Below are 16,554 nucleotides of genomic sequence, written 5' to 3' on the forward strand. Positions count from 1 at the left end.
CCTGTGTGTTTGTTTGTTAAAGGAACATTCACTGGGATCCTCTGTGCAAAAGACAAAGATTTTTCAGCACGATAATCCTTGCTTTTTAGAAGCCCATAGTTTAGTGTGGGAAATCTATCTATCTATATATCTAATAAAAACACCAAAAAAATACAAAGGTATTTCTAATTTAGCTTGGTTTCACTCTTAGGAGAAAACAGGCAGCTATTTCTTTTGTTTACGTGACTATTTATATGTGGGATAGGATAGTTCTTTTTCAGCCATAATACATTTAAGCAATTTATACATTGTAGTAAAGTACCAACTATATGATATACTGGTTCAGAGACTGGGGAGCTGTGGGGACAGCTCAGCTTCTGGGTGCAACTCTAGTGGGTGCTGTTGTCCTTGCTCTCCTGGGAGAGGGCTCATCAATATTTAGTTCAGATTAAGCAATGGTCAAACTTACTATGTTATGTATATGTTTCTTTTAAAGGTAATGATGTTGGAAGGAGTTCATATGGGGCCATGCAAGTGAAACAGGCTTTTGATTATGCCTACGTTGTTTTGAGTCATGCAGTATCGCCAATAGCAAAGTACTATCCCAACAACGAAACAGAGAGGTAAAAGTTCAACTAAAATCAGCCATTGTGTCAAAATTGGTTGTGGCTTCTTATCTTCAAATTAATGTTATCCCCCTCCCCCTTTTTTTAAACACATGCAGCATATTAGGTAGAATAATTAGAGTAACGGATGAAGTCGCCACATATAGAGATTGGATATCAAAGCAGTGGGGCTTGAAGAATAGGCCTGAGCCTTCATGCAATGGTAAGATGTTTTTATTGATTAATTGACCAAGTATTAGAGGCTTTTCTGTGTTGTGTGTGTTAAATGGGAAGAAACGTTTTCCAATCTTTTGCCACTCTTTCAGGAAATGGTGTTACCTTGATAGTAGATACTCAGCAGTTAGATAAATGTAATAATAATCTATCTGAAGAAAATGAAGCCCCTGGAAAATGTAGAAGTAAAACTTCGGAATCTCTTAGTAAACACTCTTCAAACTCTTCATCAGGTCCAGTGTCCTCCTCTTCTGCCACGCAGTCCAGCTCTAGTGACGTAGTAAGTACAACAGACTCGGCTCTTCTGCACACACACACGTGCACGTTCTTCTCCTGCGGGGGTTAACTCTGTCTAGAAAGCCAAGGCTATTTCCTTTTCTTATTTATTACTGGGAAATTTTAATAACTTTCATGCATGTTCTTCAGCATTTTATTATTAAAATTTTCAAGCACACAGCAAGAGTGAACGAGTTTCAGTGAGCATCCGTACACCCGCTACTGGAATCTGCTGTTAACATTTTACTTGCTGGTCATGCACCTAACCATCTATCTACCAATTAATTCATCTTATTCTTGGATCCATTTCGAAGTAGATTGCAGACATCACTACACTTCCCCCAAAGTGCTATAGCTTACACATTATTAACCTGACTATAATATTTGTTTATAGTTTTTCCCTTTTGATATAACATTGACATATAAGGAAATCTTGATTGTACATTGACTACATTTTAGCAAATGTACACACATGTGTAACACAAAATCCTGACAAGACAGAGAATATTGCTATCACTCAGATGGCTCTCGTGACTTTCTAGACAATCACCAATTTCACCCTCAGAGGGAACCACTGTTACAATTTTTTAATACCGTAGATTAGTTTTGCCTTTTAAAAGATTTCATATAAATGGAATCATATAAAGTATAGTCTTTTGTGTAAAGCTTCTTTCATTCAGAATGTTTTTGAGCTTCTTGATTGAATTTTAACAAATTTATATAGTGTAAAGTTTACCACTTAAAAATATACAATTCAGGATTTTTTTTAGCACAGTCACAATGTTGTACAGCCATCTCCATTAATTCCAGACCATTTCCATCACCCTAAAAAGAAACGCCATACTTAGCAGTTTTTTTTTTTTTTTTTAACAGTCTTGCTCTGTGTTCTGAGCTAGGGTGCTGGTGGTGTCAACCTAGCTCACAGCAACCTCAAACTCCTGGGCTCAAGCAATCCTCTTGCCCCAGCACTCCTGAGTAGCTGGGACTACAGGTGTGCGCCACCACGCCTGGCTAATTTTTTCTATTTTTTGTTGCCCAGCTAATTTCTTTATTTTTTTCTTTTTAGTAGAGATGGGGTCTCATTCTTGCTGAGGCTGGTCTCAAACTCCTGACCTCAAGCGATCCTCCCACCTTGGTCTCCCAGAGTGCTGGGATTACAGGCGTGAGCCACCATGCCCGGCCCATACTTAGTAGTTGCTTCTGTTGCTTACCCGCTTTATCCCCTAGTAACCTCTAATCTACTTTCTGTCTCTATCCTGATAGAATTTTTTTCCTTCCCACAATTCTGATAAAATTTTAACTATCAATTACAGCTTAAGTTAGTTTTTTAAAACCAAGGTTAATTTTGCGTTTATTTAATTGAGATATAAAATAGGCTTACCTATTATTAGAATTTCAACTTTATTAAACACATGACATAAAAAGTAAATACATAAGGGACATAATTTTATGTTGTTGGTAATGATCACGTATCATTATGAAGTCATAAACTCTCCTGTGCCAAATCTACCTGTGTGCCTTTTTGGTTCCTAGAGCTATGTGTTCTGGGGGACAGAATGCCAAGCTAGATGTCACAGGCACACGGGGTAGAGCATTAGGGACTGAAACGATGTGACTCAGAGACGCTGCGTAAAGTGCCAGGGCCAAGGGTAGAAACCTGGGGAGAGAAGTAGGAGGCCCAGAAACAGGTGGAGCTCAGCCCACTGCCACTGGGAGTCTGCACCCACTGCACAGTGTGTTTGGCTGGAGAGATCACAGCCTCTCCGAAATTGAGCCTCTTAAACCCATCGTCTTGTGTTTGAGTGAAGCCAGGGACTGGAACCTTACTGTTTACCATGTTCTTTCCATATACCTTGATTCATTTTCTGTAAATAAAAAAGCGTATACACCCAGAACTCTGTGAGCATCAGGATCAGATATGGGCTGTGGATTTAACAGTGAGCAGAAGCCCTCTGATAACATATTCACTTTAAATGTTTGGCAGAAAGCTTAAGCAGTTAATTTTGTAAATTCCTCAGTGTGCTTCCTTTAACTCCCAAATGTTTAAATTTAGTCCAGAGAGTACTTAGCTCAAATTATTTTCCTTTCTGAATATTGAATATCTGAATTACTAACATGTCACCTTATAACTCATGTGACTTGCGTTAGGATTCCGATGCGACACCATGCAAAACCCCCAAACAGCTGCTCTGCCGTCCGGCCACTGGGAACCGAGTAGGGTCGCAAGATGGGTCCTTGGAGTCCTCTCAGACAGTTGGGAAAATGCAAAGCACCCAAACCACTAACACATCCAACAGCACCAACAAATCTCAGGTGTGTGGAATTTGTGTTTTTAGTTGTTAGTATTCGATACAAAATATTTAGAATTTCTTACATGTGATTGATACACATTATGGTTTGAAGAGAACTCTAGGTTGAAGAAAAAACTTATTTTGTTCTAAGGGGTTGCAAAGCATGACAGTGCTTCGGTAATAGGATGTCCTGAGGATCTTTATGAGACAGCGTTATAACAGAAACCTTTGTGGGAATCTACTGACCAGTCATTCTAAGATGTTCCAGCCAACAACCATATTATAGCTTCATAATAAGAAATTGCATCAAGTTATAAAAAGGTTTCAATTGTAATTGAAATAAACTTGCATGAAGTTTTTGTGTGGCCTCATGGCAATGTTTTGCATATCTGGGAATAATATATCCTTTTTAAATATTTTAATATTTAATACCTAGTTGCCTGTGTTGAAATGATCAGGTAGCTGTCAGGCAAGGTCAGTTGATTAACATTAGCTTTGACTTAAAAGGCACTCCTAAGTATTCTAGGTGCCTAAAATTGTTATTAGCCACAAGTAATGAATCAGAGTGAGGGGAGGAAGCCATTTATACCGGGCTCTGGCCTAAGGCCTTCCATCCTCTCTGAGTACAGCTGGGAAAAGGCCTCTTGGCATTAGGGACTGCTGTCTTGTTAGCCACCTGTGTCTGGTTTGACTTTCTGAATTCACTTGACCTGTCCAGCCTAGCCGTTTGAACCAAACACAGACTCATTGGGATATTCCAGTTCAAGTGACAGGGTTGACAGAAGGCATTGGGGTCATGAGAAAGCCACAGGTGATAAATAGCAGGAAAGGTGCAGCCAACCATGCCAACCCTGACCTGCCAGTGCACCCGAGTGTGTTCAAGAGCCTCTTCCAGTAATGCCACTTATGATGTAGTATATGGGTTGGTAGGTTCTGTAAGAAGAGTTTTAGTTCTGCAGACTCTGTTAAGAAGGCAAGCTAGTGGTCTGTTTTTTAATATTTCCATTAAAATAATGTGAGAGTTTTAGAGCTGAAAAGACTTCAAGCCCATAACATCTTTTCCTGCCTGCTAGATAAGTCAGTGATCAGTACCTCTCTAGCCAGCATATTCCTAGTTTTGAAGGCTCCCCTGAATTCAGGTCTTTAAGAGTACTCTGCTAATCTGCAACACTGATGTCTTTTTTTTTTAATTAAAATTTTTAATTATTATGGGTATATAATAGTTATATATGTTCATAGGGTGCATGTGATATTCTACTACAGGCATACAATGTGTATTAATCAAATAAGGATAATTGGGGCATCCATCACCTCAAGCATTTATCATTTTGTGTTAGGAACATTCCCGCTCTACTCTTTTTTGGTTATTTTAAGGTATACCCTAACACTGATGTCTTTTTGACCGCTTTATTTTTCTGCAGCATGGATCAACAAGGCTCTTCCGATCTTCCAGCAAAGGCTTCCAAGGTACAACTCAAACAAGCCATGGTTCCTTGATGACAAACAAACAACATCAAGGCAAATCCAATAATCAGTATTACCATGGCAAAAAGAGGAAACACAAGAGGGACGCGCCCCTCTCAGACCTTTGTAGATAGTCGGCGCTGTGCGATGGACTGTCTTCTATGTGCAATGATTTCTTGCTCAGGACAGTTGCGTAGGGACTCCTGGGAGACATTCAGGAGCCTCACACTGTTCAGACGTTGATTTAGCAACTGCATTTTTTCCCAGCTCGCCACAGAATGGATCATGAAGACTGACAACTGCAAAAACAAAAAGCAAGCAAACAAGGGGGGAAAAAGGCTGCTTATTTGATAAGTCATATGCTACAACAGGGTCATTTTAAGATTTAAAGCTTGAATGTAAAATAAATATATTTCTCATTGGCTTTATGCAGAGTTATAGGGAATAGTATTCAGTGTGGGTAGGGTGATAGAAACAAAAACAATTTCAGAGGATGGGATGGGGAAGAAAACAAAGGTATCTGATAGGAAGTCCAGATTCCAAAGGGTAAAGTGATCCGTGCATGTTTTTTTTTAATATTTTTGCATATATTTACCATTTTATTGTGTGTATATATAGAACACCATATAGGAAATTGATATTTGTAATAGTGGATTTGTTAATACTTTTTACATAACATTACTGTTTAAATTGTAAACAGATTTTTTCTCAGGATTAGTTTGAAAAATAATCTGAATTGTCATCTTAACATCCATATATAGGGAAGTGATTAGTTCTATTACTCCATTTGTTTTTCTCAGCATTGAAATGACTTAATAGAACCGTTGTGTCCTGCTGCAAAAATTTTTCCTCTCTAAAGAAAAGGTTTATGGTGGCAAATGACATTTATTTTATTTTGTAAAAAAAAAAAAAAAAAAAAAAAAAGAATATGTACTATGTACTTTTGTGTAAACACTGAAAAATCTCTAGTCATCTCTGATAATTAACTTGCAACTGTTTTCTATAGTGCTGTCGTCTTGGGCAATGGGCAATTACATGATTTTGTGTTTGTTCCTTTGCAGTCTTTTTTTTTCCACCCGTCTTCCTAATAGAAAAAAAAAGGCCACCTACGTCTGGTCTCATTCCTGTTGCAGTGCAATCTCGAGTTCCACAGACTTTGCATGCTAGCTCCTCTAACCCTGTATGCTGCGTGTGCTTGTGTTTCTCATCTTATTCTTTTAAAAATTCATGCTTAACTACTGTGGGAGAGGATAACTGTAAACAGCTTTAATTAAATCATACTGAAAAAACTATTTTCTTATACTCCACTTTATGCTTTTGGTATTGTTGATCTTTAAAAATTAAATGGTCTTTGATAATGGGTCTATTTTGTATTGCCTCATTAAGACCAGATGCTCCTTGTCATCCCATCCTTTATCCTCTCCTGTCATGGATTGTTATCTTTAATTAAAACTTTTTTAAACATCGGCTTGTTTCAATCATACTGTAAATTTTGGTTGTGGTCAGCTTTGAGTGCAAATGAGATGTATAATTCTGTTATTCATTACCTGTTGAGTTTGACACTCAGTTGGGAATATTTAATATAATTGAATGTACGTGACATTTCTGAAAATGTTTTCTTTCAAGGTGAAAGCTTTTATGTTTAGCATCAGTGTGTGTGGCTCTGTTAAATGCAGCCATTTCTGAGATGAGATTCTTTTTTTATACATACATATAAAGTACTATTGGCTTTTAGGAATTTCTTTTATATACATTTATGAAATATTGGAGACCAATCAGACCGTTAATGGACACTCAGTGCAACTTTTTATAAGGAAAATAATGCTAACGTAAGACCAAAACTGATGTCATCACTGAAATTAACAATCTTCAATATGTTCGTATTTTAATTCACAACAGAAAAATATGTTCCAAAACTGGAAATTCATAGATAGTACTTGTGTAAAACCATGGAGGATTTTAAATGTGATGTTATTTTGACAATGTTTTAAATTTTAGAGTCACATTTTATTCTGATCAGAATTTTTATCAAGATGTTGCGCTTTTGTTTTTGAAACTAGTTTGTCATAACATTGTGCATAATCACAGTATTTATTTTCTAGGACTATTGTGAATGTGTAGACTTATGTTTACTGCTAAGGGAACAATTATTTATAAAATAATATTAAATTCAGTATTAGCTGCCTATTTCAGACACTTAATACTTGCAGAGATCCATGTTACATTTACCACACTGAATTTTTTTTTTATTTTTTAAAGAATCACCCTCATTGTTGAAAGTAAATGTATTCTTAGGGTGCGAATATTAGTGTTCCAGTAAGCATGTGATTATATTAAGGTGGTGGTAGCGGGAAGATAATCTTGATTCCATTGGGAATCTTAGGTTTTCGTAAATTTATTGGGAAAATAGTTTTTCCTGTACTGCTGAAGTTTCTTTTTGGTAAACAGTATCTTTCTAAAAATAAGCATGGAGGAGAAATCGAGGTGTGTACACATTTCCTCAGGTGACCAGCATTGTATTCGTGAATACTGTGTATCTTGCAGTGAACAGTGTGGAAGCTGTTCATTTTTCAATCCGAAGTAAAATACTTTCAAGAACTTTTAGTTTGCCTGTTCATTTGTTTTATACATTTCATCTCTGTAGTTGGCTCCTGTCTTATTTCTTTTTTGAGTTTTAATACTTTCTATAAAGACTTTGTGAATATATCAGATATGTGTCATTTAAATATTACAGTCCATTCATATCCATGAGTCATAACTTTCCTTTGCTAGAACTTGTAGAATGAACGGGGTTTTGCAAATTTTGCCTCACTGTGGTGACATTCCTCTGGTAGTCATGTATGTGTACCTGGTCATAAGAAACATTTAAAAACTGGTTCTTAGAGGTGCTGATGGGTCAGCAAGGTGTCAGCACAAAACCCAAGTGGTTATGTTTTGATGATAAAGGTAAACGCATTTTTTTCTTCCAGTTTTAAGGTGTCCATGAAGGTGCCTGGTTTTTAGGGTCTTTGTTTTGTTTGGAGATGTTGCACTTGGTTTTCAAGTCTAGCTTTGATCTAGAGGATCTGTGCTTTTTACATGTAGTTGCCCTCCAAGCAGCAGTTGATCATGTTACATTTTTGTTTTATTTTTGATTGGATTTTACCTTTACTTGCATTTTGAGCCTCTAATTAATATTTGGGTTATTTGATTTGGCTCCACATATTCCTAATGTCTTCACAGGGCAAAAACTGAGTGATAGGGATAGCATTTTTAATAGTATTTTTCCTCTGGAACTTTATATGTCCGTGTATTTTCTTCTTATTCCCTCCCCCATGTAATGGTAAGTGTGAGTTGTGTTTGCCTTAACCTGTGGACTAGTGTTGGGGTTTCCGGAAACACAGGGGGGCCAGAAAAGAGTATGATCACTATGAAGTGCAGACCCCTACTGCTGTGACATATTCATTGCATACACCTCTCCAATGGCTAGGAGATGTGGTTATCAAGATTATTCTGTAGAAATCTTTAGAAATCACCATTATCAGGTATTACTGATAAGTGTTACTGATATTTTTATTGGTCATGGCTACATCTCAATTTTATTTTAATATTGATATGTAGTTTGAAACTGATCAGTTTTTTCAATTCTAACATGTTGATTTCTTAGTGTTTCAGTCACTAACCAAGAATGTTTCTAGGCAATTGCTTCACTATTATCTTTTCAGAAATTAAATGGTAAATTATAAAAAAGACATTCCCAATTTTGCTGTGACAAATGTTGACATGTTAAATTAATGATCAGAATTTATTCTTACTCATCTATTCTTACTCTCCTAGCTCATTAACCTGTTTCAATTAGTGGAAAGCAATATTCTCAGAAAGTATTTTGTGAGCAAAATATTCTATAAGTGGCTCTATTAAACCTGAGTAGAAAAGTTGTATTTAATAGTCTTTATAGTAATTTTCATCAGAGTCATCATTCATCTAGTAAGATGTTTAGAGGATGATATAACACCAAAGCAGGAATGATTCGTATAAGCAATTCCTTGAAATTGTTCTTAATCTTGCCTCAGCTTCTAAACCTCAAGACTGTAGCTACCGCCATTTTGTCAAAACATTTATAGGTGGAATAAAAGTTAAAGAACAAATTTTAAGAAGTTCCTTGATATTCAAGCCAGATTTTACTGTGAAAGTTATTTATGTGACACGAAAACTTGACTTAACCAGAAGCTTTTTTCTCGACCATCTTCTTGTGAGCTGTCTTGACTTCACACCATAGACAATTTTTATGTTGGTCAAAAATAATGAGCTAAATATATGTAGAAATTGAATGTTGACAAGATTATTAACCAGAAAAGTTGCTTATAAAGTCTGCTGATCTGTTTGATATCCAGAACTAAATACTTATTTTAAGGACAGTTTTTAGTTAATAAACTGCTGATATTTGTTTTACTCTATCTCAGGTGTTTTCTTAATGTATTTGGCCTTTACATTTTCTACTTACGGGTGTGCTTTATTGAGGTTAACCTAGTTCATAGTCTAGTAGCCTGAAAGAGGTAACACTTAGGAGGTTGAACCACAGAGATGAAGATAGTTCATCCCCTTTGGTTATTATAAATTTGCACTATCTCCTGGATTTACTTAGAGACATTTTAGCTATGTCAGTAAGAACAGATAATAATTTGGAAATCAGGTGTTCTCTTGCGTGTTTCGGTGAAAGTTTTTAACAGTATTGCACATCATCCCTGTGTCTGCATCTTAAGTCATTGTGGTTCCCTGCCCTGGGCTGCCTTTCGCTGCACCAGCTTCTGTGTGGCCTGCTAACAGGGAACGGTTCCACTAAGGACAGTCTGGGCGAATTTTGGGGACTGTTGTTTCATCTGAAAGATGCTGTAGAAACAGAATGTATGTAGTGCCAGTGAGAGATTATGAAGTAAAAGCTGGTCATTCGTTACCTATAGGGTGGGGTGGAGTGGGCTTGGGGAGGGGAGGGAAAGGAGGCCTTGGAGAAGCATTCTCTAAAGCCAGACACTTGGCAAGGTTGATAACTTGCCTCTTAGAGGTGAGTCGGCCCCTACCTTAGATGATGGGTTGGTTGTCAGCCACGTTCTTTGTCTTAACATTTATCTTCACCTTTTAATCGCATTCTGTATTATTCGTAACTGTTCCCTAAGATCATTTCATTATTACCTTTTATATTTGCAATTTATCATAATATGTCACTTTGTCCCTAGATTTAATCTGTTTTTAAGATTCCCCTCTTCTGGTTTTATATGTTAAAGTCTTCAGGAGTCACTTTTTAAGAAGAAGCTTTTGAAAGTCCTATAATTCTAAAATAAACCAAAGGCTTGCTTGTTTGTTGTGTCAGAGTCATCACACTTCACTTACGGACTTCTTATTAAATAAGTGTCTTAATGCATGTTGTTAAAGGCAAACAGAGGTAGCAGCCGGTATAGTTTCTGGATATAAAATGTGAAAAGGACTATTGGGATAAACAGTTTTTAGTGGAATATACGTAGATACGTGTGTGTGTAGAAAGTTTGGTGAAGCCAGTGTTTGTTTTTAATAACCTTGTTATTTATTTCCTTCTTTGATTAGCATTGCCTTCTGTGTTAAGAAATGCGGACTCCTGTGAGGTGCTGGAGGTTTGAATCATCTTGAAAGCTTTCCAGTCTTGTCTAGTTACCGCTGCAGAGGCACTAAGGAATTTACCAGAAAAAGAGATTTGGTACAAATGATTTATGAAATCTTGACTTTTCCTGAGGTCATATCACTGGGCACCAGTTATGAAAACTATGAATGAATTGCACACCTGGAAGCTTTTGTTTTTTTTTAAGCTAACGACAATCTCTTCAAAGATGTCAATTGTTTGCCTTGAAAATTTTATAAATTGCATTTCTACTCACATCTGTTCCCAGTGCTTACCATTGGGTTTATTATTCATAATCTGCAATTCAATAAAGGCTTTGTGCTTTCATTTATCTTCAAAACCTCTGGTATGAGCCTTTATGTAAAACCTGAACTGCTACTTTTTTCTTTTCTTTTTTTTTTTTTTGTTAACTCTAAAGACAGTCCTGTTTAGACAGATGGGAGGTTTTCTTGAACATACAACATTTCTGTGGCTGGTTCTTGAATAATCTGTAAACTGTTTTTCATCCTTTTTAATGCCAGCAGTAAAGAGTAGGAGATGCTTTAGAATGCTGTTTTTCTCCTGCCCTAAGACGACAGTATTGGTTGTCCCCACCCCCACAGCCATTGCAAAACCATGGAAACTGACCCCGTAGAATTTGGTTATTTGTAAATACCACCCCAGTTTTATGCCCACTTTAATGCTGGGGGTTATGCTTGCTGTACTAGGAGGTTGAAATACTTCACCATAGGTTGGGGGCGCATCAAGTCTCACAGACTGTCACAGTAGGGCAATAACAGCGGTTCTCCAGAGAGCGAGGAAGGCAGGGCTGATACCCAAGGCGCAACCCAGACTGTTTCAGACGCCTCCCTCGGGGGGCAGGATTGGGAGTCCTTTGGCTTGGACTGGCGATGCCCGCCTGGGAGCCAGCTGAGCGCTGGTGAAGAAAATACTGGGTAGTTTGCCTCAAGATGATCACAAATGGATGCAGAGTGAAGTCGCTCAGGTGTAGACACCTGGCTGCTAAAACGAGACTGCCCGCTCCAGCCCGATTTCTACTCACTTCTTTCTTACATGTCTACTGACGTGCTTTCTTTCCTTTTTTTCCCCTTGCTCCCAGGAATACTGTGTTGAGTAGTGTTCTCTTTAAAAAGCAAAGAAGTGTAATTCTAAAGAGCATCCCAGAAGTTTCTCAAATAGTAAATTAGAGAATGAGCTGAATAACACGGCAATTTTGTCCCTTTCCCTGGACATGCTGAACTTACTTTAAAAGTATAATATATGACTGCTCCATTGTGAGGAAACATAAATATCTACATGAAAGGACCTCGTTGCCCTTGACTCTCTAATCCCACTTAGCTCCCCAGAGTGCCCCCCCATTTTAATATTTTGGGATATATCTTTATAGATTTTTTTGTACATTTATACACAAAAAATTTCAGGGAGTCTTTACTCTTTAGCATAAACAGGATCTACGGTAGTATTCTGCAACTCCTCTACCATATAAAGAGACCTTTCTGTGTCAGTCCACATGCTATTTCATTCCTTTTTATTATGCTGACTTTTGCTTGCAAGTTGCTTTGGTAAATTAATATGTCAGATACCTCTAATAAACTAACAGACTCTTATGAAATGTCCAGTATTTTTCAGCTTACCTTGAGTTAGTGTTTTACAAAGTATTGCTGTTTGATGGTACTTTTCTTATGAACTGAGTTTACCGAGGAAAAAAACATTGCCCTGCAGTTTTACATTGTTTTAGGTGAATTTTCCTGAGTTACTTTGAGAAGTGTTTCATCTTTTGATATTTTGCTGGGATTTAAATGTTATAAATACAGTGTGATCATCTGAAACAGTGCCTTGCTATTTGTCTCACTGTGGTCTGGGCTAGAGTGCAGTGGCGTCATCATGGCTCACTGCAACCTCAAATGCCTGGGCTCAAGCGATCCTCCTGCCTCAGCCTCCTGAGTAGCTGGGACTACAGGCGCATGCCACTATGTCCAGCTAATTTTTATATTTTTTTGTAGAGATGAGGTCTCACTGTGTTGCTCAGACTGGTCTTTAACTCCTGGCCTTGAGCAATCCTCCTGCCTCAGCCTCCAGAAGTTTTATGATTACAGGCGTGAGCCACCACACCTGGCCAACCTGCTATTTTTTCTATATTTTACTTCACTTTTAGGAAACATCGCCCTTGGCAAAACTGATGAAAAACCAATAATATTGATCATTCACCACCACCTACCCCTTAAAACTCAATCTTCTAATTGTGAGATTCTCCAGTAACTACAGCAGCAATAACTAAAACTACCTCTAAAAATAAGTTATCTGTCTTGAGGAGGAATGAGTCACATGTTGAGCAGAGGGAGGGAACTCAGGCGAGAAAAGAATCCAGTTACTTGGGGTAAAGAAACAGAAGAAAGAGTACTGCCTCGAATTTTGAGAAAATCCACTGGAAAAATCTGGTGGAGGCTGGGTGCGGTGGCTCACGCCTGTAATCCCAGCACTCTGGGAGGCTGAGGTGGGAGGATCGCTTCAGGTCAGGAGTTTGAGACCAGCCTGAGCAAGAGTGAGACCCTGTCTCTACTAAAAAATAGAAATAATTAGCCAGGAACTACTAAAAATAGAAAAAGTTAGCTGGGCTTGCTGGTGCGTGCAGCAGTTGGAGGTGGCCCATGGCACTCTAGCCGGGGCAACAGAACAAGACTATTGTTTCAAAAAAAGAAAAAAAAGTCTGTTGGAGAAGAGAGATGAGAGGTAGCTGTGGGAAATCCCAGACAGTGATCCACCTAAGCCTTAGGCGTACAGCAATATTTTTTTAAGGAGATATTTTCCTTGAAATCACTTTTTTAGGCTGTCATTATGTGATTGCAGAAGTTCTGCTGTAATTTCTATTCATTGATGTTCAGAAAGTTTATCCCTTTTTTAAGAGATAGGGTCTTGCTATGTTGCCCAGACTGGTCTCAAACTCCCTGGCAGCTGGGTCTACAGGCACCCAACACTGCACCCAGCTCAGAAAAGTCTACTGTGAGTACTATGTTTGCCAGTTTATCGTAGGAATGCAATTTCTTTTACTTTTAAGTTGGGAACATTTTGCCTTTCAAGTGAAATGCTTTATATTTTCTTGGTTGGGTGCAGTGGTTCATGGTTCGTGCCTGTAATCCCAACACTGTGGGAGGCCGAAGTGGGAGGATCAGTGTGAGCCCAGGAGTTTGAGACTAGCCCAGGCAACATGGCGAGACTTTGTCCCCACCAAAAATTTAAAAATCAGCCATGTGTACTGGTGCACACCTGTAGTTGCAGCTTCTTGGGAGGCTAAGGTAGGAGGACCACTTGAGCCCAGGAGTTTGAAGTTACAGTGAGCTATGATGGTGCCGCTGTACTCCACCCTGGGTGACAGAGTGAGACCCTGTCTCAAAAAAAAAAAAAAAAAAAAAAAAATCCATTTCTTGCTTGTCCAAGAAAACTATTTTAAACTCAAACTAATAATCTGATAATCCATATTGGAAATAGCATAAATTTCTCTGTGTGTTGGGAGGGCAGTGTTTCTTTTATTATAAATCGACAATTTATAACTGCATATATGTGTGTATATTTTAAAGCAAGTAACTAATATTTGAAAACGGGATTAAAGGCCAGGTGCGGTGGCTCACGCCTGTAATCCTAGCACTCTGGGAGGCTGAGATAGGTGGATCGTTTGAGCTCAGGAGTTCGAGACCAGCCTGGGCAAGAGCGAGACCCCGTCTCTACTAAAAATAGAAAGAAATTATCTGGACAGCTAAAAATATATAGAGAAAAAAATTAGCTGGGCATGGTGGCGCATGCCTGTAGTTCCAAGGTACTCGGGAGGCGGAGGCAGGAGGATTGCTTGAGTCCAGGAGTTTGAGGTTGCTGTGAACTAGGCTGATGCCACGGCACTCTAGCTCAGAAAACAGAGCAAGACTCCGTCTCAAAAAAAAAAAAAAAAATGAAAATGGGATTAAAATTTTGTTGCTGAAAAGGAGCCATTCAAAGCGCAGATGAGACTAGTGATAAAAATGTCTTAATGTTTATTACCAACACTAAAATGAAAGGAAAGGAGAGGGTTATTAAAAGTATCAAGTGACCTATTTAAATGGTTGTCAAGTTTCAAAAGAGTTACTGTTCAAGTTAGGTTGCAAACTACTTTTGTACTTAAATCACTCAGCAGGTAGCTTCAGGAATGTGGCTTCGCACAGCACCGCTCCAAACAGTTGTAAGGTGGAGTAGACCGTGCATCTTTGGTTTTTTAAATCCAATTTAAGAAAACGGTGCTTTCACGTGTCAGGCACAAGGACCCAAGACATCTCTGCACGACAACGTAAGGTAAGCAAGAAAGGACACAGGACAGCCAGTGGAGATGTGTTCAAGGCAGCCAGGCAAGGCGCAAGGGGAGAGCGGGGTGGGCGCTGCCAAGGGATTGAAAAGCAGGTGGATACGGGCAGGGCACCAGTTTTGTCACCGTTAAAGCCAAATAGTTTTTTTTTTTTTTTTTTTTAAAGAGACAGGGTCTCGCTATGTTGCCTAGGCTGGAGTGCTTGCTCGCGCCTATTCTCCATAGTGCCCTGCGGCCTCAGACTCCGGGACCAAGCGATCCTCCTGCCTCGCTGGGACCACAGGCACGCATCACAGCTCCCGGCATTAAAGCCAAATAGTTCTGAAAGTTTGTCCCCCAACCCCTTCCTCCACTCTTCCCCTCTCCTAAGGCAGCCACTTCCAGCTTTGGGGCGGTTTTTTGGGTGGAGTGTTTACCTCCATGTCTCTACATAACATACCTCTGTGACCACTTAGTGATTTTTAGTTCTTGAAATTACGTGTTGACTTCCCCCAGCCCCGAGACGTGCCTGTGCCCCAGCTCCCAGTAGCGTTCTACTGAATTTTGTTGAGCACAGTATTCAGTGTTTACATGATCATGACTGTAAATGCTATTCTTGTCAACTGAGATGTATAATAAAATGATTTCTTTTTCTTTACAAGTTTTTGTTTTGTTTGTTTTTTTCCTGGAGTTAATTTTGGTGGTGGTGTTTTTCATGGAGTTACTAATTCACCCTAAACTCTGCCAGTGTTCTAAGTCCCCTCCAAAGGCTCAGCTGCGGAAGGTATCCTGTCACCTTCGCCTCAGAGCGTCTCTCCTGAGCCCCTGCCCCACCGTGCCTGGCACAGACATCGGCCGCCTGGTCCCTCCATCGGCCTCACGTTGGTCCCCGCTCTCCACGCTTCTCTCTCTCCATGAACCGTCTCCTTTCACTGGTGCACGTTCCCAGTAGCTTTCTAGAAAAGATTGCACAGGCAGTAAACATCTGAACGTGTCTTTGTTTTTCTTTTACACTCAATTGATAGTTTGGCCGGAATTCTGGGTTGGAAAAATATTTTTCCTTCAGAATTTGAAAGCATTGCTTCATCGCTCCTGGTGTTGTTGTGAGAAGTCCAGAGCTAGTTGTGACCTTTTTTCCCTCTGTCCCTTGAAGCTTTTAGGATATTGTCTTTGTTCTCGATGTTCTAAAATGTCACTATTATGGAAATTAGGTGGGCCTGTTTTGGTCTATTGTACCTGGCACCTGACGTTAGGGCCATGTTCCATCTGGATCCACGCATCCTTCAGGACCAGGAAAGCTTAAATGCTCATTTTCTTCCTCTTCTTTCTCTCTTCTCAGGAGCTCCGCAGTTATTCAGACATTGGGTCTCCTGCGCTGACCCACTAATTTTCTTTTCTTCTCTCTTTTCCATCTCTGACTTCTTGTTCAGCTTCCAACCCTTCTGTTGGTTTTTCATTTCCGCTATCATGTTTTTCATTTCCGAGTTCTTTTTTGTCCCCAGATGTTCCTTGTTAAAAAACAGTATCCCATTTTGTTTCATGGTTGCAATTTTTTTGAATTTCTGAAGATACTAATGATATCATTTTACTAGGTCTTTTGTCTGCCTGCATCGTCCTGTTAGATTTTTTTGTCTTTTGTTGTTTTGGACTCTCTTTTTGGGGTTGAAGGCTTTTCTCAGATTTCTGGTGATTCCTGGTTGCCCGCACATATCTAAGAACTGGGGACTAAAAAGCTGAGGGGAGCCGTGTGTCAATGTGGCTGGTCAGTGG

The 16,554-nt window shown here is 39.0% G+C and overlaps 1 protein-coding gene across 5 annotated transcripts in view; it reads left to right on the forward strand.

Moving 5' to 3' along the window:
• Nucleotides 1–10,811, forward strand: part of TENT4B (terminal nucleotidyltransferase 4B) — a 71,981-nt gene extending 61,170 nt beyond the window's left edge. For 3 of the 5 annotated variants that reach the window (XM_045533130.1, XM_045533129.1, XM_045533132.1), the window contains 5 exons: nt 476–602; nt 704–807; nt 911–1,098; nt 3,243–3,407; nt 4,807–7,448. In XM_045533130.1, the coding sequence (XP_045389086.1) occupies nt 476–602; nt 704–807; nt 911–1,098; nt 3,243–3,407; nt 4,807–4,983 (761 nt within the window). In that variant the 3' untranslated portion in view covers nt 4,984–7,448. Of the gene's footprint in view, nt 1–475; nt 603–703; nt 808–910; nt 1,099–3,242; nt 3,408–4,806; nt 7,449–10,426 lie in introns of those variants that run through there. The other 2 variants (XM_045533131.1, XM_045533133.1) reach the window with 2 other exon arrangements.
• The last annotated feature ends 5,743 nt before the right edge of the window (nt 10,812–16,554 follow it).

The sequence above is a fragment of the Lemur catta genome, chromosome 20, assembly GCF_020740605.2.
Source record: "Lemur catta isolate mLemCat1 chromosome 20, mLemCat1.pri, whole genome shotgun sequence".
In the NCBI taxonomy this organism is placed as follows: domain Eukaryota; kingdom Metazoa; phylum Chordata; class Mammalia; order Primates; family Lemuridae; genus Lemur; species Lemur catta.